The 25,155-nt window shown below is 40.6% G+C and overlaps 1 protein-coding gene across 1 annotated transcript in view; it reads left to right on the forward strand.

The window, feature by feature from the left end:
- Positions 1-25,155, forward strand: part of LOC123767424 (transcription intermediary factor 1-alpha) — a 131,593-nt gene that overhangs the window by 92,772 nt on the left and 13,666 nt on the right. The window contains 3 exon segments of the mRNA XM_045757120.2: positions 14,908-15,133; positions 15,519-15,653; positions 17,433-17,548. Coding sequence (XP_045613076.2) covers positions 14,908-15,133; positions 15,519-15,653; positions 17,433-17,548 — 477 coding nt within the window.

Here is a 25,155-nt window from a genome sequence, read left to right on the forward strand (position 1 = left end):
GACGTCATCATTCCCCGTGCGCCCGTGCCGTAAGCTCTGGGGGGCGGTGGGGCGCTCGGGGCGGGGCGCGCAAGTTGCCGCGAATATATTTTCGTTAATTTTTTGCGCACCTTTCCAAATACATTTTCATTGTTTTTACGTGCCAATCCAATGTATAATGAACACGTACACTATAATATCGCAGTACAACATCCGTACTGTCCGTAGACACTGTGTTACGTGCATGAAACTTGTGTACACATATGCAGCACATATTTACTATGTACCATGCTAATTTGTGTATATATACAATCTATTTACACACTATACACTGTCACACACTATATACATTCACCATCAACACATTCAGAACACCGCGTAGCAGCTGCTTCGTATGGGGCAATAGCAGCTGCCCCGTATGGGCCAATAGCAGCTGCCCCATATGGGCCAATAGCAGCTGCCCCGTATGGGCCAATAACAGCTGCCTCGTATGGGCCAATAGCAGCTGCCTCGTATGGACCAATATCAGCTGCCTCGTATTGGCCAATATCAGCTGCCCCGTATGGGCCAATAGAAGCTGCCCCGTATGGGCCAACAGCAGCTGCCCCGTATGGGCCAATAGCAGCTGCCCCGTATGGGCCAATAGCAGCTGCCCCATATGGGCCAATAGCAGCTGCCTCGTATGGGCCAATATCAGTTGCCTCGTATGGGCCAATAGGAGCTGCCTCGTATGGGCCAATAGGAGCTGCCTCGTATGGGCCAATAGGAGCTGCCTCGTATGGGCCAATAGGAGCTGCCTCGTATGGGCCAATAGGAGCTGCCTCGCATGGGCCAATCGGAGCTGCCTCGTATGGGCCAATATCAGCTGCCTCGTATGGGCCAATATCAGCTGCCTCGTATGGGCCAATATCAGCTGCCTCGTATGGGCCAATAGGAGCATTTGGCCATGAACACATTCAGAACACCTCGAGTGAGAGCAGCCAGTCTCCCTCACTCCAACATCTTGCTCGCCAACATTGCTCATCCCACCATATTGTTATAGTTCTTATTACACATGTTCTATATACCTATCTACATGTTTTATTTACCAGAACTATGCAAGTAAGCCGGTATTGTGTCCAAACAGTACAGTGGCCACAATACACTGCATGAAAAATCACACAGCAGACGACGCTACGATTACGTCACCTCCCTCACCAAAATAGCTCCTCTCAACATTCTCCTGTTGCTGTTCTTACACTATATACACACACTATATATACCCATGTACATATGTGTTGCCCATAGCGAACCACTAAGCTAGTATAGTGAGCAAAACAAGAGTGGCAGCCACACACACGATGAGGTTACCTCAATTCTCGCCCTCCCTCCCTCATCAAAATTCCTCCTTCCACAATACTACGCACAACGCTAATTATAACCACAATCCTGCTATTATCACAATCCTGGTCACTAATTCCTGTAAATGAATAATTGACCACACATATATTTTGAAAAGGAACCTAAGAAATCATTTGAAGATTCCTAGATGAACGAAATAATGCTGTGGTGCTGTGGCTAGCGCTGTGAACATCGTGAACAGCATTGAATCACTGATATTTGAACATTGTACCCAGTCATTATCACACTCAGGCTCTAATATAACACTATCATAGCTAAATAATACAAGTTATATATATATTTTGACATTATTAGGCGATGCTGTGGTCACATGCTGAACAGCAGTGCTCTGCGCTCATGCTGCGAGCGCCAGCCTTGGTTGCTCACACACTACTGAGGCTCCCACACCCGGGAATGTGGACCACGATTTTTTTTTAAGATGGCGTCTGTTTACAAGAGCCCTGAGGAAGCTGATGTGAACCCCATGTAGCCGCGGGAGTTTTGAATGGAACGTGAAAAATACAAATACCCGGAGGCGCGTTGCGCAAACCAGACGTGAGCCTGCAGGCGCGTTGCGCAGTTTAAGGGTTAAGTTTTTCCTCTAAAAAGAGATACTCAGGTAGATTACTTTGTTAGCATTTTGTGTATTAAGTAGGTTACATACAAGGATGACCAGACCACACTAGAAGGTGAAGGGACGATGACGTTTCAGTCCGTTCTGGACCATTCTCAAGTCGATTGAGAATCAAGTCGACAATCGACTTGAGAATGGTCCAGGACGGACCGAAACGTCGTTGTCCCTTCACCTTCTATTGTGTGGTCTGGTCATCATACTTTAGCCATGTTATTGTGACTCATCGCGTACATACAAGGCATTTTTCCTTTACTGGTAAATATTTACCGAATGGTAGTGGGTGCTTGTTTTGTTGATCTGTTACAATGTAGCTGTTGTATATGTTTAAGAAGTACTTGATTAATCACATCTCTATAAGGTAAGGGTTTTTTTATTTGTGTAATTTTGCACATTGTTCAGATCACATGCTTGAATTTTTATACGAAATGCGTTTTATGCCTCTTGTGGCCAGTAATAATTGCCTCTTAGTTTTAACTTGTAAGTCATAAATTTACATTATTTTCAATGCAGTAATGTAATATAAAGATTTTATTAATTTTAGTGTAATTCAAAAGTTTTTCTTTCAAATTGTTTTTAAAGAAAATAACATTGTTTATGCCTTTGTTATGAAATATTAAAGTTCAGTCTGTAATTCAATATTTAATGTATATATTTTACTACTTATTTAAGACAAATGCAAAAAAAATAGTATTTCACCAAAATTAGCTTAACTTTGAACATGGTAAATTACAGTAGATTATAATACTGTAACACTAAAAAATTGTTTAAGTTTAAACTAGTTTTAAAAATCATTATTATATTAACATATATAAAGCTTTATACAGGAGTACTGGTATATATATGCATTTTATATTGCAGAGGACAATTTGGTGTACTTCTCTTGATTTACCAGTCACTCATCACATCTCAATTATTTGTTGTGTGCAGTGATTTTTTGAGAAATTTACTGGTTCCCTTATATTAGTGTAATAATTTTTACCAATTTATTTTTAATACAATATTTGTGTTTGTGGAAATTGAACACTCAAGACACAGTGTCACTCTCTCTTATGATTATGAGAGTGTCATAATCACACTAACCTAACTGCATCTATGAGAAAATCTGTCGGAGCAGTGATGAGGGTTCGAACCTATGCAGTGGGTGTTCCCACACACACACACACATGGGGCCTCGTAGCCTGGTGGATAGCGCGCAGGATTCGTAATTCTGTGGCGCGGGTTCGATTCCCGCACGAGGCAGAAACAAATGGGCAAAGTTTCTTTCACCCTGAATGCCCCTGTTACCTAGCAGTAAATAGGTACCTGGGAGTTAGTCAGCTGTCACGGGCTGCTTTCTGGGGTGTGTGTGTGGTGTGGGAAAAAAAAAATAGTTAGTAAACAGTTGATTGACAGTTGAGAGGCGGGCCGAAAGAGCAAAGCTCAACCCCCGTAAAAACACAACTAGTAAACACACACACACACACACACACACACACACACACACACACACACACTTCTAGCGACTGAACCATGACATGGTCTAGTTTTGCAACCTGGAGTTCTATTGAACTCATAAGGTTTTCCTGAGGCTTATACTGAAACCGGAACAGGATTTTCACACAATCCTCCCCCCATGCACTTTGGCTCTGTCGTCTAGAACTTGTTCTACCTCTGACTCTCCTCTCAGAGAGGAGCGTAAGAGGTATCTTACGCTGATACGCTGGATGATTTCGGGGCTTTAGTGTCCCCACAGCCCGGTCCTCGACCAGGCCTCCACCCCCCAGGAAGCAGCCCGTGACTGCTGACTAACTCCCAGGTACCTATTTTACTGCTAGGTAACAGGGGCATAGGGTGAAAGAAACTCTGCCCATTGTTTCTCACCGGCGCCCGGGATCGAACCCGGGACCACAGGATCACAAGTCCAGCGTGCTGTCTGCTCGGCCTACTGGCTCCCAAATCAGAGGTAGAACAAGTCCTAGATGACAGAGCCAGAGTGCATGGGGGGGGGGATTCTTTTGTGGGTATTCCTACACACGTGTGCGTGGGAACATCCACCGCGTAGGTTCGAACCTTCATCACTGCTCCTATGGATTTTCTCAAACACTCAAGTCTTGTGCCCTGCCTTTTAAATATTGTCTAAGTACTTGCAGCTGTCTTGTGCTTTGTCATACATATATTTGAAGCTGGGAATGAAGCTAACATTAACTCTCTGCTTCCTTCGTTCATTCCATATAGTTGCTACTTCTCCTCTTGGAACACTACCTTTGTAGTGGTGTGGATTGTGTGCTCAATGTTTAATGATTGTGATTTGTGTAGCCCCTTTTCTTGCCAAAGCATAGGAGACAGACAAAGAAGGCTCCATCTTCTACAGAGGAGCCTTGCATGTATATGGACCTCCAGCACAGACATTATGTGGCATCTTTTGTTTCTTTTCTTTTTTAAATCTGTGGATGGTGCCAGATGCAGCTTCTGTATGAAGTTTACAGCATCTGTTTACAATTTTTAGTTAAGTTTGTGGTTTTGTATTGACAAATATCATACCAAATCAATGATCACCTCTTTAACACTATCAGTAAGATTATTTATAATTTATGTAAATGACCTCATAGAGAGAGTGAGCTAGTACATGTCGATATTTGCAGATATGCAAAGTTATTGAGGAGAGTACAAACTGAAGAGGACTATAGGGTTCAGGTGCTGCAAGGAGATCTTAGCAAACTTCAGGAGTGGACATATAAAGGCTGCTGGGATTCAATCCAGATCAGTGCAAAGTAATAAAAATGGGTAAAGGAGACAGGAGACCTGAATTTAGCTATACCTTAAGGTAAAGGCAGTTACAAGAAATAATAAGAGAAAAAGAGCTGGGAATAAACATAATCCCAACACCAACACCAGAAGCTCATGTGAACAAAAAATCATCAGCAGCATATAGGAAATTAGCAAACAAAAGAACGTCATTTACAAATTTAAACAAGGAAGCTTTCAAGACTATACACACTACCTATGTGAAATCATTACTGCAGTATGCAGCCCCGACATGGATCCGACACCATGTGAAGCATAAACAGAAACTTGAGAAAGTACAGAGTTTTACAACCAGATTAATACAGTACCAGAAATGAGAGGCCTCAGCAATGAGGACAGGTTGAGATAATGCCTCACAACCTTAGAGGAAAGGAGAAACAGAGGGGGATATGATAATATCCATCATCTTCAGAAGAATAATGTGGATAAATGAAGCCTATTAAAATTAAAAAGAGGTATGAGGAGACATTGTTGGAAGCTTGATATGCAGTTGAGTCGAAGAAATGTAAGAAAGTTTTTGTTCCCTGTTTGGGTGGTAGGAAAATGTAATGCATTGAAGGACAAGGTTGTCAAAGCCAATTCCATCCATAACATTACAAAATTATGAAAACTTTAATTTTAAGAGGGGTAATTAGCACACTGGGTATTAATGGCTAGGAGGCGGGGCATGAAGAGCTAGATCTGACTCCTCCATGGTCACAGGTAATCATTTGGTGCAAAATGTGCAGAGTTTGGCTGACCTTGGATCAGTGGTTACAAAATTATCACACATCCCAGAACTTCTAAAGGGTTCGCAACTATGCATAAACATGTAGACAGTTATATGTGAAATGTGTATACAGTGTTTAATAGCAAAAACATGTTTTATTGTCCAAAGAATATAATATTGTGCACATAATGTGTGTATGGATATTCTGCATGTTTTATTAAAGAAATTTCTCAAATTAGACACCATTGCATAATATAACTGCTACAAACCAGTAAAAAAACAATCAGTGACACTGAAATAAATCATTATAACTATATTTGTGGCAACTCCCACCTTACACCTGGTTTTGGAGACCTCTCGGGGGCATCTCATCCATCAACACTCATGAATTGTGGTCATCATGAGATTTCTTCTCTCTTTCACAGCTACAGTAAGCTACATCATATCTTTTCTCTCTCATGGTTAAGGAACACATCTAACGATACTGTATGAACTCGGTTATCCAAATCTAACTGAACTTAATATTTGAGTTATCTGGCCAAAATCACGACCTGATAATTTTCTGGCAAAACTGCCACATCTGGACAAACAATCCCGATAACCTGAAATTTGGTTACGTAAATTTTCAAGGACTACACATTGAAGATTTACAGTATGAAACAAAAGGATGAACTACAGTAAGGTAAGCTATAGTTTCTGCTTTAAATTATATCTCTGATTTATAGTGTGTATGGAAATTTGAATTATAGTATGTTGGTTGTAGTACCCAAAATTGCAAATGTGGTAATTTTTAGACTTCCACAGTAAGAATTTTGCTTATCCGGATATCTGAATCCAGTAAAGGGTCCTTCCCATATAGGCTGGATAAATGAGCATAAACTGTATTAGAAGAAAAAACAATTCAGAATTAATTTTTTATATTGTGCATCAGGCCTGGTTGAGAACCGGGCTGTGGGGACGCTAAGCCCAGAAATCGTTTCAAAATCATCTCGAGGTCAGCTGGTTATGGTGTAAAATTGAGTGCACAGTGCAGGAGTTAATCAAGTTGTGGAAGTTTATCTGTGCCATAAAGAATATTATGATGTGTCTCCTATTGTGGCATTAATTAAAGGATTTATAGCACACTGTACCACTGGGATAATTTCACTCTACTTATTATCATTGAAATTTAAGGTGACTTGATGATTCTAATGCGTTCCTATTAGTACGTCCTCTAACCTATTACTTGCTGGGTGATACGACATAATATTAAATTTTTAAATGATACAATTTACAGAAACTGTCTACTATTCTGTTATTGTATTCAGGGTCATTGTCTTAAAGGATAACTAGGCATACTATAGCAGAAAATGATTCGATCATGGAGTGTATTGGTTATTGTTTCTGCTGCTTTGTCGTGGATAAGAAAAAATTCACAATAACAAGAAAAATTATCAGTCATTACTAGCAAATGTTTGTTCTCTTGCTGTTTAAGCAAAATTTGTTAACAAGTCCATTGACATTTGTTGACATGGTTCATTAGTCACCAGGTACACAAAGATGGGCTCAGTCCTGTAATTACCGAAGTGTAGTTACAGGATGAGAGCTACACTTGTGGTGTCCTGTCTTCCCAGCACTCTTTGTCATGTATTGCTTTGAAACTACTGGCAGTTTTGGCCTCCACCACTTCTCACCTCACTTGTTCCATCCGTCTACCACTCTATTTGCAAATTTGAATTTTATTATATTTCTTCAACAGCTATGTTAAGGTGCAGAAGTTTGTGTCTTTTCCCAGGTTTTTTCTCTTACTGTTTTTTGTAATTGCCTTCCCTTATAATATTCTCAAATTCAGGTCTCCCATTTTCATTACTTTACACTTTTTTGGATCAAATTCCAGCAGCCAATTATCTGCCCACTCCTGAAGTTTGTCCACTCAAACTTCTTGCAGCACACTACAGTCCTCTTCAGTTCTTACTCTCCTCATTGCTTTTGCATCATCTGCAATCATTGACATGTTCCAACTCTCTCCCTCTATGAGGTAATTTTCATAAGTTAAAAAGAATAATGGTCCTAGGACAGAGCCCTGTGGAACACCACTTTTCACTCCTCTATAGCCTGACATATTCTCTTTGACTATGTTTCCTGTCCATCTTTCTCTCATCATCACTTGTCCTCAGTTTCTGTACCTGTGGTGCTATCATTTTTGGCTTAATTGTTTATTGATAGCCTTCTCGTGCTGACTATTGTTGCTTTGTATAGTTTGGCCTTGACAGAGCTGTCTCTGCTGTATGCATTCTTTGGGATTCTTTGGAATTTAATGATTAGTTGATTCAGGACGGGGTGCATTATGTATGTCTGGTTGCAACCAGTTGCTGTTACCTCACCACATCAGTAGTGGTGTGGGGGAGGGAGCCTGTTTGATCTGCATCAAAGTTATGTGGCTTTGGTACAAGTAACTCATTACTAACTCCACCTTTCATGGTGGTAACTTTCTATGGGTCTACTCTTTTGCTGGGGAGTTCATCTGCCTTTTCTTTGTGGTGACAGCACCAAGGAGCCGCCAATAAAAACCCTCCCAGAAAACAAGCGTTAATTGTAATGAAATGCCTCTTTCCAGTAGGTCCTTGGTGGCTTCCTGGGACCCTCTCTTCTGTGTTCAGAGGCTCCAACTTTTCCATCTTCTTGGCACAGTCCCCTGGCAGTGTATACAGAGTTGGAACTAACAAGAGAACTGCTTCATGATAAGGAATCATGCATCTCATGGCTTCACTGTCCCATTTCCTATGCTTGGTTTACCTTGCTGTTTGTATGTTTTGGTTCATCCACCTTTCTGGGGGACTTTTCTTTGTTAGGGGTGATCTGCTCCTTGAACCTCCTTAGAGGTAGGCTTGCAGTGGCTTGCAAGTGCCTGGCATGGTTTGAAATGGGTGTAGCTTGCCAGATAGCAAGCACCAAGGACCAACTAGAAAAAGGGGTTTCTATTTTTAACCCTTTAACTGTGCAACGTCTGGGGTGCGCTGTGCGCCTCCGGGTATTTGTGTTTTTCACGTTCCATTCAAAACTCCCGCGGCTACATGGGGTTCACATCAGCTTCCTCAGGGCTCTTGTAACAGATGCCATCTTTAAAAAAAAATCGTGGTCCACATTCCCGGGTGTGAGAGCCTCAGTAGTGAGTGAGCAACCAAGGCTGGCGCTCGCAGCATGAGCTCACAGCACTGCTGTTCAGCGTGTGACTACAGCATCGCCTAATAATGTCAAAATATATATATAACTTGTATTATTTAGCCATGATAGTATTACAGAAGAGCCTGAGTGTGATAATGACTGGGTACAATGTTCAAATATCAGTGATTCAATGCTGTTCACGATGTTCACAGCGCTAGCCACAGCACCACAGCATTATTTCGTCCATCTAGGAATCTTCAAACGACTTCTTAGGTTCCTTTTCAAAATAAACTTGTGGTCGATTATTCATTAACAGGAATTAGTGACCAGGATTGTGATAATAGCAGGATTGTGGTTATAATTAGCATTGTGCGTAGTATTGTGAAAGGAGGAATTTTGGTGAGGAAGGGAGAGAATTGAGGTAGCCTCACTGTGTGTGGCAGCCGCTCTTGTTTTGCTCACCATACTAGCTTAGTGGTTCGCTATGGGGAACACATATGTACATGGGTATATACAGTGTGTGTGTATAGAGTGTAATAACAGCAACAGGAGTATGTTAAGAGGAGCTATTTTGGTGAGGGAGGTGACGTCGTAATCGTAGTGTCGTGTGCTATGTTATTTCTCATGCAGTGTATGGTGGCCACTGTACTGTTTGGACACAATACTGGCTTACTTGCATAGTTCTGGTAAATAAAACATGTAGATAGGTATATATAACATGTGTAAATAGTATAGTAAAAATAATAACAGTATGGTGGGAGGAGCAATGTTGGCGAGTAAGATGTTGGAGTGAGGGAGGGCTGGCTGGGTGTGGCTGCTCACACTCGCAGTGTTCTGAATGTGTTGATAGTGAATGTATATAGTGTGAGACAGTGTATAGGGATAGTGTGTACATATGTTGTAAATATACATAAATGACGATGAAACATTGGTGTGAATAACTGTATGATGGGAGGAGCAATGTTGGCAAATACAATGTTGGAGGAGTGAAGGAGGGCTGGCTGGGTGTGGCAGCTCACACTCGCAGTGTTCTGAATGTGTTGATGGTGAATGTATATAGTGTGTGACAGTGTACAGTGTGTAAATAGATTGTATATATACACAAATTAGTATGATATATGGTAAATATGTGCAACATATGTATACACAAGTATCATGCACATAACACAGTGTCTTCGGACAGTACGGATGTTTTACTGCCATAATATAGTGTACGTGTTCATTATACATAGGATTAGCACGTAAAAACAAATAAAATGTATTTGGAACTGTGCGCAAAAGATGAACAAAAATATATTTGCGGCAACTCACGTGACCCACCCCGGGCGCCCTACTGGCCCCGGGAGCATACGTCACAGGTGAACGGGGAATGATGACGTCACGTGCCAGCTTACGGACCCCATAGCAGCCAAAGTAAGTACAATTTCAATTTTTTTTTGACATACCCATACATTCGAAGGGTTTTTGACACTTTAAAAAACAAAAGAATTTTTTCCAGATAATTTATTTCCTGCGCACTGGGGAGTGTCATATTTGGAAGCCGAGCAGTTAAGGGGTTAATGAGCAGCACAGAGTCGGTTAATGGAGGTGGACCCTCATTAAATGGTCATTCTCCTGTATGTGAGGATGAAGAGCCAGAAATTTATCTTTCAATTTAACCAGAAAATCCACTAAAGGTGGGGATTCAGATAATACTTAGCTTGATTTATTTTTCAAATAAATAAAGCTTTCTGTGACAATGTCTGCCCACTGGAAGCAAGTGTTGTTTCATATCAGCTAGTCATCTCTATGCTAGAACATATGACAGCAGTAGAATGAAGACATTGTAGAAATGGGCCAAAAGATAGGACCTGCCGTTGAATTGCCATTCGGAGCAATTTACATACCAACTCATCAGTGTTTTACTCAGAACTGAGTATGTACAGCATAGAGATACAGCATGTGCAGAGCTACAGAAGGTATAGTACAGTATTGTAATATCGGCTTGTTTTAGATGTTTCCTTCAACAGCATGGAGGCTAATATAATACCACGGGTCCACTGAATAGTGCGATAGTTATCTTGAGATGATTTCGGGGCTTAGTGTCCCCACGGCCCGGTCCTCGACCAGGCCTCCACTCCCAGGAAGCCGCCTGTGACAGCTGACTAACTCCCAGGTACCTGTTTACTGCTAGGTAACAGGGGCATCAGGATGAAATAAACTGCCCATTGTTTCTTGCCGGCGCCCGGGATCGAACCCGGGACCACAGGATCACTCGTCCAGTGTTCTGTCCGCTCAACCACCGGCTCGGATAATGTTTATGTAGTTAGCAAGCATAACTGCAAAGAGAAAATAGGCATAGCCTTTATTTCTTAAACATAAATATTCCTTCATAAATAAAAGCCATTGCCATGAGGGAAATGTAAAAGGTAGAAATACATACATTTAGCTTGACATAGATTGATATATATACAGTACTGTACAGCATACACAAAAGGGGATTTACAATAGAATTCATATGACAGTATGTTCAAAGAATGACATTTGGCAGTCTACTGTGTCATGTACAATTGGCATCCCAATATAATCACCATAAAACTATCTATATAAATTTATATAAATAAATTTATATATAATCACTATAAAACTATCACCTGAGGACCATATTAAGAACATTGTGCAAGGAGCCTATGCTACACATTCTAACTTTAGAATTGCTTTTAAATACATGGATAGAGAAATACTAAAGAAATTGTTCACGAGTTTTGTTAGACCAAAGCTGCAATATGCAGCAGTTGTATGGTGCCCATATCTTAAGAAGTGTATTAACAAACTGGAAAAGGTGCAGAGACATGCCACTAAATGGCTCCCGGAACTGAAGGACAAGAGCTACGAGGATAGGTTAGAGGCATTAAATATGCAAAAACTACTAGAAGAAAAAAAAAGAGGCGATATGATCTCTACGTACAAAATAGTAACAGGAATCTATAAAATTGATAGGGAAGAATTCCTGAGACCTGGAACTTCAAGAACAAGAGGTCATAGATTTAAACTAACGAAACAAAGCTGCTGGAGAAATATAAAAAAATTCACTTTTGTAAACAGAATGGTTGACGGTTGGAACAAGTTAGGTGAGGATGTGGAGGCCAAAACCATCAGTAATTTCAAAGCATTATATGACCTGGGAAGACGGAACACCACGAGCGTAGCTCTCATCCTGTAACTACGCTTGGGTAATTACCAGCTTATAATAACTGTAGATATGATACTGCACTGTTCAGCCCGGAGAGATGCTAGTGTGGCTTGCCTGTCTTGTAACCATGAACATGTTATTGGCCACTTGGGCCCTATCATGGCAAGTTCCAGAACAGACAGTAAAGCAGTTGTGACTGATTATACCACATTGTATTTTCTACTTCCTCAGAAGTAGCCACATGGTGTAAAGTTGAAAATCTGTACACATATTTACATTACATTTTTAGCCATGATCAATGGGCTCTTGGTAATTTAAAAATAAGCAAAATTTTTTCCCCAGTTCAGTTGTTGCTGTGGGTGCTCTTTAGTTTGGATTCGTATTTGGGGAAGGTGATCCTTCTGGCTCCTTTGTGTCCAGCCCAGTCTTGATTTCCGGCGCTGCTGGCCCAGTGTCCGAACCCAAGCATTTTTCCACGATGCCACCTCTTCCAGCAGTTCACCTGTTCAAACATCTCTTTTACTCTACACATTTGGAGTTTTTGAAGTATGTTGAATGCCAATTGTATAGCAAGTGGGTGGCTGGCTTGTTAGTGTCCCACCTGCATCTCTCCTTACAGTGGCAGTATGAGGTTGCCTGTGTTCGTTTCGCTATTACTCATCTTTTTGTTATTTTTCTTCAGTCTCAGTCAGGTTTGTCCTGTCTTTTTTGTTGGTAGTTGTTTCTAAAGGGAGCATCTCATACCAAATATTGTTGCCTCTTATTGTTTTGTGTTGGCAGTGCTGCTGTTGCTTGCGTTCAGTGTCGACACCTCCATGGTGCAATTTGCAAGTTGTCTCGTGTGTTTTTTCACCTCTGGCCTACATATGCTCCTTCTGAGCTATACTGGTCTCTTGACCAAGTTTGAAGTTTTCTCTCCTCACCTCGGTTTATGGTCTCCCCTTTGGCTTGTGATATTTTTCATAGCACTGTCTTTGCCCTGGTGCTTGCCTCTGTAGGGTTGGAGAGCGTCAGGCTCTTCTTCTGAGGAGGGTGGCCAGTTTATTCCTTTGCACCCTTTTATAGTAAAGAATGAGTTAGCAAACGTCCAGGGATGTCCTTTGGATTTTTTATGGTTGGTTGATTTGCCACGTGTACATCATTTGTTGTTACCTGCGTGCCACAGGTTCTGTCTTAGTGGATTCCTTGTTGGTTGACCCCGTTTCCTTGATTCCCTGTTCCAAGGTTCATATTTCTCAAGTCGTCTACAGTGTCGTTAAATTTATCCAGTCTGCGGTGTACCCTCAGGCTTGTGATGATTGCAAATATGCAACTTTGGTGGCCTTCTCTAATATGCCCTGGACTGATATTCAGGTTCAGGAATTTTGGCATTTTCACAAGGTTGTGATGGCCTGGTATTCAGTCAATGTTCCTGGTTCCAGTCGGTTGTCTGAGGCTTTGGACTGTATCTCCTGGACTGGGTTCTCTTCCTCAACCTAGTGTCTGCCACCTTTTCTTCCTTGTAAGTCTCATTTTTGTTCTCTGTAGGAAGCCACCAGGAGGCTCCCTCCGGGAACCCAGCATTGTGAATATAATGAAATGCCTCTTTCTGGAGGAGCCCAGGTTTCTGGAGGTTTCCTGATTCCTCTTCCTTCCTCCAGATTTGTTGGTTCATAGTGGGTTGTTCATCAACTCCAGAACTGAGATTTGGAGTCTGGCAGCTGGGGGCCAGGCAGTCTAGTGGCTGTAATCAGTACAGTAGAGTTTCAAGCTGGTATTAAGTGAATCCATTGTTCTGTTTGAATCATTTGCAGAGTTCTTTGACAGTTTCAAAGCTTCAATTTCTGTTAAACCTCCAGTTGTTTGTAAGCTGCACTGACTTTCTGGAGGCTTTTTCCAGTGGGGGTGGCAGATTGTCACCCACTCCCTGTGCCTCTGTGAGGGGTGCCAGGTTCTGGCTCTGGTCCCTCGTATGCCAAACAGAACTTCTGTAACTAATGTGACCTTTTAGTATGGAACAATGTCAACAAGATAGGGTCTGGAAACCACTGGGGCTCCTCCAGTAAGAGGTGTTTCATAACATTCAATGTTGGGTTTTTGATCAAGGAAAAGTTAGACCATAAAAGCTAATAACATGAGGAAGTGACCTCGTGTAATTTTTTTGATCATGTCGTGGTACAGTTGACTAGAGCGCATCTGTGAACACTCAGCACATGTTCAGTGTTCAACATTGAACACTGAGCTCAATATTTCAGCTCAGTTTGAACCCTCATCAAGGCCCTTGTGGATTTGTTCATTTGATATATCACATCATTGTGATTTCTGTGTTTATTGAAGTAGAACTATTTGGTTGATAGCCTGAGTGCATAGGGAAATTGTGTGAAACCCCGATTAGGCTTCAGTGGAAGTCTCGGGATCCTCGTAAGGGCAGTAGCAACCCAGGTTGCAATTCTTTTGACCATGTGGTGGTACAGTTGACTAGAGCACGTCTGGGAACACCCAGCACATAGGTTCAAACCCTCATAAAGTCCCTTGTGGATTTGTTCATTTTGATATATCATGTTGTTATGATTTGTGTATGTGAGGAAGTGTTGTTGTTGTTTTTACCAGTTCCATGCATCACCACCTTTTACTGCCACCATGTTTAGTAATTTGACTCTTTCACTTTTCAAAAAGCATAAAATCAGACATCTAAGTTAATATCATCATTCAAGGTAAATAAAAAGCACTGTTTCTTACTATTTGTCTAAACAATTTTGGCACTCTACATTCATTTTTTATAGCACCAGAGTGCATTCCCCATTTATAATAGTGCACCTATGTGAAATCTGATTTAGAGTTACAAACAGCCAACTTAAAAACACATTCTGTTAGTAAGTTGGAGACTGTCTATATAGTGAAAGTACCGGTAAGTTATAATATTACAAAATATATGTCACTCATTATATCATCTGCACATATAACATCACGGATAAACAAGTACTACCATAATCCAGCCTTTATAGATATATATTCAACAAGTTAAATACATGATGAATCATGGTTAAAAACACTAAGTGAATCATGAATTGGATTAATTTTAACAATTCACTGCAAATGTGTGAGTGACAATTTTACTAAATGCAGGATTCCTTGGGGGACGACAGTAAGCTGAAGGGTACTGCACCATCTGTCTCCATTACTTTAGCAGCCTTAACTGCTGCTGCTGCCTCCTCTGCCACAACCTCGGATTCTACTAATGGACCCAGACTAAAAGTGGAAGACCCTTATTCCAACTCCACACTTGCTGATAGTTCATACAGTCCCTCCAGTGGATTAACCACAGATGACCGATTGCATTTAACAGAAAATGGTAAGTTTTCCTACTATGAATGGGTGAGTTCATTGTAACCTTCATGTTATGCTCGTTTACTAGTTGTGTGTTGAAGTCATTATTGAACTGTGTGGTGTGTGCAGTAAAAGTCAAGGTGTCCTCATGCTGATTGCCAGAGTACTGGAATTATAAATCAATCAGGCTTTCATTTTCCATCTTATTTTCCATGTCAGATGGTTGCATAAGGTGATCAAGCAGTCTAATTTATCATGCAGAATCATTTTCGGTGTCAGTAATTTCTTCGCTGCTGCATTGCTATCACTACCTCTATATTTAATATACTTGAGATTTATGCTAGGGCTTTGCACTTTGTTAGTGATAGTCATTTATGTTAATGTTGAAAATAACATTTCTGTAATTCTAGGTGATGACAGGAGTCAAAAGAGAAGAGATGACTCCAATAATGACAGTGACAGCTTACCAGATCTTACAATTGACACAGGTTCAGTTGACTCAGTACCATCTGTACCATCAGATTCTAAAAATGGAAAGAGCTCTGGTAAGTCTATTCCTTATTTATTCACTGTGTATATTCATAATTATAGTTATAATGAATCTTGCTTAATTGATGTGTGTGTGTTTATTTTGGCAATAACTGGATAATATTATACTGGTAAAAGATGGCTACCTTGAGGTTAGTTACCTTGAGGTGCTTCCGGGGCTTAGCGTCCCCGCGGCCGGGTCTTCGACCAGGCCTCCTGGTTGCCGGACTGATCAACCAGCCTGTTGGACGCGGCTGCTCGCAGCCTGACGTATGAGTCACAGCCTGGTTGATCAGGTATCCTTTGGAGGTGCTTATCCAGTTCTCTCTTGAACACTGTGAGGGGTCGGCCAGTTATGTTTAACCTAGCCTTAGCTAGGTTACTTAGTTTGTACAAAGAGAGAACCTTTTGTGCCTACCCTTACATTCCCCCACTCTCGTGAGCAGGACTCATTGGTTGTGCTGCCTCTTTGTGTCGTACGAGATATAACACCATACAAGTGATGCACCACAAACTCCTCAAATTAGCATTATCACTTGCAAGCTGCTCCAACTAACCATCTTACCTTTATTAGTACTGTATTCAAATGGGATTTATTGTTAACATTAATTAACTATAATTAACCTCAGATTTTAGGTACATAACAAGAAGCTGTAAACTGTGTACAGATACATTTGCTCACAAATAAGCTATCTTTATATTCAATAAAAATTACTTACGGCAGAAATGAGGCCTTGTGAAGTTTGAATGTTCCTTCTTTGTCAGGCAAATTATGCCATTGTACATTTATGTTTATATATGAGTAGTGGTTAAAACAAAAATATTAGTATGGTAGTTTTCACAAAATAATAAAAAGAAAGATATAGAGTATGATAACCAAGTAAAGAAAGTTTTTGGTGATATTAGAACTTAGAAAATTAAATGGCCTAATTCAATATGAGATTACTGTAATCACACAACTCTACTGTTCAGTCTTTCAGTTACTGAACTGTAGACAGTATTCTCTCAAATTGCCTTTACCAGGCCCATATGAATCTATATGAAAAAGAGTGAAGCTTACTGTTAAAATTTTCCCAAAACTTTGTTCAGATGATTAATTTTAGTCATTATGATCATTAACTTTATCCATCTAGGTAATTTGTTTTCTTTATAAATTAATCATGAGTTACTGTTTATACTGTCACAAAATTTCTCGCAAAAATATAAAATTAAAAAAAAATTTCACAGCGGTGCTAGTTGCAAATTCAGTAACATTTGCTCTCACACACTGTTTCTGCTGCTGTCCATAAGTGCTACACAGAGCATGGTTATTCAGTGGGTTATGACCTCAAGTGGTGCTTGTGTCAGACTGGCAGTCACGTGGTACATCATTTAAATCTCGCCAAATAAATTGTTATATTTCTTACACTATGAATAAGTAGGTTAGCTCTTGCTGGGACCCAGTAAATTAAAAAAAAAAAATAGGATCAAGAGGGAGGACCAAAAATTTCCTGGGAACATATGGGCGGCTCCAAAATTCTTCCATTATGATGTCCATAAATATTGCAAAATATCTCACTCATACAATGCTGGGGTCAATGGGGATCTTTTATTTGAACAGTTCAGATATATCTGCATGATAGTTTGGTGCTATAAACATGAGCATATTAAATTGGTGAGAATTTTTACTCTATTCTACAAATGGCTTTCCTCAGAGCTAGTAAGTTTAGTTCCCTCCTGCTCTCATCGACAGATGTTTACAAAAAATAGTTCTCAAGTCATTCCTCATTTGTGTAATACACTGCATTCTATTCTAGGTTTACCTCCAGGCACATCAGTACCATGGAAAAAAGATCCCAATGATCCCAATGACGATTGGTGTGCTGTGTGTTGGGATGGTGGGGATCTTATCTGCTGTGACTACTGCCCAAAGGTTTGTTTATGCTAATGATATCTACAAGTTTGTAATTACCTAAGTGTAATTACCTGAGTGTAGTTACAGGATGAGAGCTACGCTCGTGGTGTCCCGTCTTCCCAGCACTCTTTGTCATATAACGCTTTGAAACTATTGACGGTCTTGGCCTCCACCACCTTCTCACTTAACTTGTTCCAACCGTCTACCACTCTATTTGCGAAGGTGAATTTTCTTATATTTCTTCGGCATCTGTGTTTAGCTAGTTTAAATCTATGACCTCTTGTTCTTGAAGTGCCAGGTCTCGGGAAATCTTCCCTGTCGATTTTATCAATTCCTGTTACTATTTTGTATGTAGTGATCATATCACCTCTTTTTCTTCTGTCTTCTAGTTTTGGCATGTTTAATGCTTCCAACCTCTCCTCGTAGCTCTTGCCCTTCAGTTCTGGGAGCCACTTCGTAGCATGTCTTTGCACCTTTTCCAGTTTGTTGATGTGCTTCTTAAGATATGGGCACCACACAACAACTGCATATTCTAGCTTTGGCCTAACAAAAGTCATGAACAATTTCTTTAGTATATCGCCATCCATGTATTTAAATGCAATTCTGAAGTTAGAAAGCATCGCATAGGCTCCTTGCACAATATTCTTTATGTGGTCCTCAGGTGATAGTTTTCTATCTAGAACCACCCCTAGATCTCTTTCTTTATCAGAATTCTTTAAAGATTTCTCACATAATATATAGGTTGTATGGGGTCTATGTTCTCCTATTCCACATTCCATAACATGACATTTATTAACATTAAATTCCATTTGCCAGGTGGTGCTCCATATACTTATTTTGTCCAGGTCTTCTTGAAGGGCATGACAATCATCTAAATTTCTTATCCTTCCTATTATCTTAGCATCATCAGCAAACATGTTCATATAATTCTGTATACCAACTGGTAGATCATTTATGTACACAATAAACATCACTGGTGCAAGAACTGAACCCTGTGGTACTCCACTTGTGACATTTCTCCATTCTAATACATTGCCTCTGATTACTGCCCTCATTTTTCTATCAGTCAGAAAATTTTTCATCCATGATAGAAGCTTACCTGTCACCCCTCCAATATTTTCCAGTTTCCAGAACAACCTCTTATGTGGAACTCTGTCGAAAGCCTTTTTTAGGTCCAGATAGATGCAGTCAACCCAACCATCTCTTTCCTGTAATATCTCTGTGGCTCGATCATAGAAACTGAGTAAATTCGATACACAGGATCTTCCAGATCGAAAACCATACTGTCTGTCTGATATTATATCATTTCTCTCCAGGTGTTCTACCCATTTAGTTTTGATTAGCTTTTCCAATACTTTCACTATTACACTTGTCAATGATACAGGTCTATAATTGAGGGGGGTCTTCCCTGCTGCCACTTTTGTTGATTGGAACTATGTTAGCCTGTTTCCACACGTCTGCTACGATTCCTGTACACAGGGATGCCTAAAAGATCAGGTGAAGTGGAATGCTGAGCTCAGATGCACATTCTCTCAGAACCCATGGTGAAACGCCATCTGGGCCAGCTGCTTTGTTCTTCCCGAGCTCCTTTAGCATATTTTCCACTTCATCTCTAGACACCTCCATCCGCTCTATGTTGTTCTCTGGAATTCTTATTGTGTCTGGTTCTCTGAAGATTCCATTTTGTACAAACACACTTTGGAACTTTTCATTTAATGTTTCACACATTTCCTTTTCATTTTCCGTGAATCTGTTTCCCATTTTCAACCTCTGGATATTATCCTTTACCTGCAATTTGTTGTTTATGAATTTGAAGAATAGGCTCGGTTCTGTTTTACATTTATCTGCTATCCCTTTTTCAAAATTTCTTTCTGCCTCTCTCCTTACTGCTGTATAGTTGTTTCTCGCATCTTTGTATCGCTGGTATGTTTGGGGGTTTGGCCTCTTCCTATACTGATTCCATTTTTGTGTCTTTTGGTCTCTTGCCCTCTCACAATTTCTGTCGAACCAATCCTGTTTTCTGGCCCTGCATCTCTGTTTTGGTATGAATGTTTGTGTGCCTTCCTCGTATAGTTTTAAAAATATGGCATACATTTTATTTACTTCCCTACCTAGCAACAATTCTGTCCAATTACACTCATTAAAAAAATTTCGAAGTTCCCCATAGTTGCCTCTCCTTAAATCGAGTTTATCAACTGTTTCAATGTCCCCATTTTCTTCTAGATGATATCTTAAAGCGTATTTAATGTCTAACAGGACGTGATCACTCTTTCCCAAGGGAGGAAGGTACTGGATGTCAAAAATCTCTTCTTCTTTCCTGGTGAATACTAGATCCAGTACTGACGGTACATCTCCTTCCCTCATTCTTGTGGCTTGCTTTATGTGTTGATACAAGAATGTCTCCAGAATGAGGTTCACAAGTCTGCATGTCCAAAAGTCCTCCTTTCTTGCTTCATAGGCCTCCCAGTCTATTGCTTTAAAGTTAAAGTCCCCCAGTATCAACAGTCGTGATTTATCTTTATCTGCTTGTACAATATCATCTCTCATGACCATTATGAGGCCCTCTCGTTTGTCATCCAGTTCTTCCTTTGTCCAAGTGTTGCTTGCTGGTGGGCTGTAGGTATTTACAATTATCAGCTTATCATCCTGATTCCAGACCTGCAATGCCATTATGTCAATATCTCGAGGGTTTTCAAATATTAACTCTTTTACCTTCAGGTGTTTTTTCACCAGTACAGCCACTCCTCCTCCCTTCCTAGTTTTCCTGTCACGTCTCCAAACTGAGTAGCCTCTTGGGAATGACTTCATTTATTATATTTCCTTCAAGTTTCGTCTCTGATAATGCAACAATATCTGGGACCCTAAGCTGGATTATATCTTGCAACTCCAAAGTTTTTGACCTCACTCCATCTATGTTGGTATATACAATTTTCAGGAACATGTTCCCTTTTCCTTTGCTCTTTACTCCCCCTTCCACTACTGATCTTGTTGCTTTGTTTTTATGTACCATTTCACAAGCTTTCCAGTCCCTGTCACTTTGTAAAAAAAAGAATTTCTGTCTTCTTCATTTCTATCCCCATTTAGACGTTTTGCCTCAATTAGGTTCATTTTCAGCTTTTCTCTGTCTTCCTTGGAGAGGTCTTGTCTTATTGACCAAAATTTGCCAACCTCATCACTCTGCAGTTTCCTGGCATTTTCTTAGCACTTCCATCATGTTTTTCACTCCATTAAACGTCACCCTCAAGGGACGGTTCTTTTCTTTCTCATATTTTCCTATTCTTCTAAAATCACTGACATTTTCCTTTGAGCCTTCTCCTAAACCTACTATTTTCTCTATGATTTTCATCTCTTCTGCCGCTCGGTCCACCCTAGATGAAATTTCCTTCTCTAAACATCCAAAAATGATTATGGACTTAGTTCTATCTGCAGTGTTTTGTACTAGTTTACTGTTGGTAACCAGTTCTTTCCTAATTGCTTGCCTAATTTCTGCTTCTTGTTGGTCATTTCTGGTTTTGACTTCCGAACACACTTCTTTGATAGTCTCTTTCTCTTTTACAACTTCAGCATATGTCGCTTTTATTTCTTCTTTATACTTTTCTAGTTCTTTATTCACCTCCTCTATGTGAGTTGTCAGTGAAGTTTCCAGTTGGAGATCCTTACCTAACTCTATGTTAGCCCTTAGGCTTGCTTGGAGTTGTTCACCATATGAGTCTATTTTCTTAATTATTTCTTCAAAGTCACCACACTTCACTTTCCATGCCTCATTTTCTTTCACTAGTTCCTTGATTTGCTCCTCCTGATTTGTTACCTTGTCTGTTAATGCAGTAATAATCTTACCTTGTTGAAGCATACTCCCTTTTAGAGTGCAAAGCTCACTCCAAAGAGCTCCATTGTCCTCTTCCAATTTAAGCACTTTTTCTTCATACTTCTTTTGCATATCCTCAATTATCTCTAACCTGCCAAGAACACCTCCTTTCCTTATATCTTGTGGTGAGAATCCTTTGAAACCATCATCTGTTGGTGTGTGTACATTCTCAGTGGGGGGTGGTGGCGGCGGCCATCTTTGTTTTTGTTCTAGACCAAAACAAACTTTTCCACTCGGCTATTTTCACTCACTTTTACTTGTTTATTGTATTTTATTTGCTTTTACTCTTCCCTGAACCTTTATGTAACCTGGGACACCACTGTAGCCCTCAACCTGTGCCCAACACTTAGGTAATTCGATATTTCCAGGAGCTTGCTGCAGTGTGACTTCTGCCTCCTCTAGCTCATACACCCTCCGTGTGTGTGTCAAGAGGTGTGTGTGTTGTGTAAGAGGCTGAATCTTGACACCATGATTTTCCTTAATTATAATACTTTGTACTGTATAATAATACTGAAAGGGGTTGACAGCACAATAGAGGCATTAGAGGGGTTGACAGCACATTCGCCAGGTAACCAGCAATAAGACCATAGTTACTCGTGGAAGTATTATTCTGGGAGAGATTAAATAGTATGTTTCATTCCTGACAAGTGGCTCCCCCTCCCCAGTGAACCAGATCACAAGCAGCTCTCTCTGTGTTCAACACAAGGTTTATATCATTTTATATTTCTGCAGCTGTTTATTGTTATATATTTGCATGTGATTGCTTCACATGCAATCAACTGCCATACAACTGCTGCATATTCCAATTTTGGTCTCACAAAAGTCATGAAGAGTCTCTTTAGTATTTCACAATTCATATAATTTAAAGCAAGTCTGAAGTTGGAAAGTGACCCATACGCTCCTCTCACAATGTTCTTTGTGTTCCTCTGGTGACAGCTTATTATCCAAAACCACCCCTAGGTCTCGTTCTTTATTAGAGGTCTGTAATTCCTTCCCACATAATTTGTAAGTTGTGTGTGGTCTAATTTCTCTTGATTCTACATTACATAACATGACATTTATTTATATTGAATTCCGTTTGCCACTTGATGCTCCAAGCACTTATTTTAACTAGATAAATTTGAAGGGCATTACAATCATCTGTCTCCTATCTTCCCTAGTATCTTAGCATCATCCTCAAACATGTTCATATAATTTTGCATTCCCTCTGGTAGATCGTTTATGTAGACTATGAATATTACTGTTGCAAGACCTGAACCCTGTGGTACTTGCTAGTTACACTCCTTCAGTCAGATACATTGTCTCTGATTGCTGCCCTCATCTGTATGTCATTAGAAAATTTGTTATCCATATCTGTCACCCCAGTTTCCAGAACAGCCTTTTGTGTGGGAATCAAAAGCCCGTTTTAGGTAGACACGGTCAACAGTCTCCTCTCCTGTTGTATCTCTGTGGCTCTATCATAAAAACTAAGTAGATTTGTTACACAGGATCTTCCAGTTTGAAAACCACACTGTCTGTCTGTTATTATGTCATTACTCTCTAGGTGTTCAATCCATTTGGCTTTAACACTTTCGCGCTTTCGATTAGAGATAACTCGTCACTGGTTTTTCTTACGATTCTGCATAACTGCCTACTTTTCTCGTCAATCGAAAAAATATTTCTATAAATTCCATTTTTTAACCGAAATGGATGGGGATACTCTCAGATTGTTCTCCATGAAATTCCCGTTCTCCCTCACCGAACACATGGCATCTCGGCCTACCCGGTCACGTGGTCGGCCCATTGTTTTGTTGACACGCCAAGTGCCCACACTGTGCTCCCCTCTCGCGGCAAACGTGACCCGTTTTACGCATTTATTTCCGTTCCGTTTCCGTTCTCGTGTACCTAAAACCCATTCAATACCTTCAACATGGATGCTGCACCAGGAACAAGCAGTGGAACGCAAAACAAAGGTAGGAAATCTAGGAAAGCAGAAGAGATCGCCAGGATTTTCGATCTGTATCGTGGGGTCAATCTCACTCCATCCAAGATTCCCGACGTTGTTGAAGCCTTTTCAGGGTCTTCTGATGATGATTTGGAGGCTGACGAACCGGAAAATGATGTTCTTTATGAGGTTTCCTCAAGTGATGAAGATATTTCGAGTGAGAGTGAGGATGAGAGTGATGAAGAAGCCCCAGCCCCGCCACGCGGTAACCGCACATGTCCGGTACCTAAGAGGGCTAGGCTGGGTGATGAGTGGAATCGTAGCAATACTCCTCCCATCGTTGATGACTTTACTGCAACCCCTGGCCTAACAATTCCACTACCTGCTACTCCATTGCAGTTTTTATAATTATTTTTCACTAGAGCAGTGGTTGAATACTTAGCGTATGAAACAAATTTGCATGCCACACACGTCATACATCTCATGGCTGAGTCAGCAAGAAAAACGTGGAAACCAGTGTCGGTGAAAGAAATGGCCCGATATTTTGGCCCTGTGCATACTGATGGGCATAGTGAAGATGCCTACAATGAGGATGTACTGGCAGACGAATCAGATGTGGCATTGTCGATTCTTCAACTTGTTTATGTCGTCTGCTCGGTTCCAACACATTTCTAAGTTCTTCCACATGTATAACAAAAAAGGCGTTCCAGTGAATAATAGTGACCGATTGATAAAAGTTAGACCACTAATGGACTATTTTTCAGAAAAATTTGAATCTGTATATATCCCCAAAAAAGAATTGAGTCTCGATGAGGGTACAATGGCTTGGCGAGGCCGCCTCTCTTTCAAGGTCTACAATCCTAACAAGCCTGATAAATATGGTGTAAAATTTTATATGTTGGCCGAAGGGAAATCAGGCTACATATATAAATTTGATGTGTATTGTGGAATTGGAAAAACGACAGTGGAAACCGTGATGGGGTTGATGGCGCCCCTAGTCAACAAGGGTTATCATTTGTATATGGATAACTACTATAACTCGGTAAGCCTAACAGAACAATTACGTGAAGTGGGTGTTTACACATGTGGTACACTTAGACTCCAACGTGGAGCCCCCAAGGATCTGCAACAAGTTGTAAAGGGTAAAATGGCAACCGACACGACCGTATACATGCGTAAGGATAACACCTTTGTTATAGTTTGGAAGGACAAGCGCCCCGTCTCTGTCATCACCAATATCCACAATGCCGACACTACTCAAGCACAGCGCAGGAAACGCGTTCGTAAAGGTGACGGGAGAACTGGAGTAGAAATTGTGAAAATGAACAAACCCAAGGCCATAGTGGATTACAATAAGTTCATGAAAGGTGTTGATCATTTTGATCAAATGGTCAAATATTATGAGTTTGCAAGAAAAACCCACAAATGGACCAAGAAGATCACTTTCTATTTTCTGCAAATGGCCATGCACAATGCATACGCATTGTATAACCACTACTCAACAGATACAAAAAAACTAACACTATTAGAGTTTCACGCAGTAGGAATAAAAGCCTTATTGGCGTGGAACAGCAAGGAATGGCCAACAACAAGAAGTATACCACATGTTCCCGACATAGATGCCAGCGCAGCTCCTCCTGCTGACGCGGCAGTTTCAACACCCGGGCCATCTGGTGCGAGGCGTCCTCTGTTCACCTCAACACCTAAAGCCCACTCATCAACCACAAATTCTGAAATGGACATTGAGGACATAGAACCACTTGATGTTTCTGATTTCATAGAAGATTCTACTACAAGTTTGGTGGTTCCTGTAGAAGACAATATTCTTCCAGTGAA

The sequence above is a fragment of the Procambarus clarkii genome, chromosome 86 (genome assembly GCF_040958095.1).
Source record: "Procambarus clarkii isolate CNS0578487 chromosome 86, FALCON_Pclarkii_2.0, whole genome shotgun sequence".
Classification (NCBI taxonomy): Eukaryota; Metazoa; Arthropoda; class Malacostraca; order Decapoda; family Cambaridae; genus Procambarus; species Procambarus clarkii.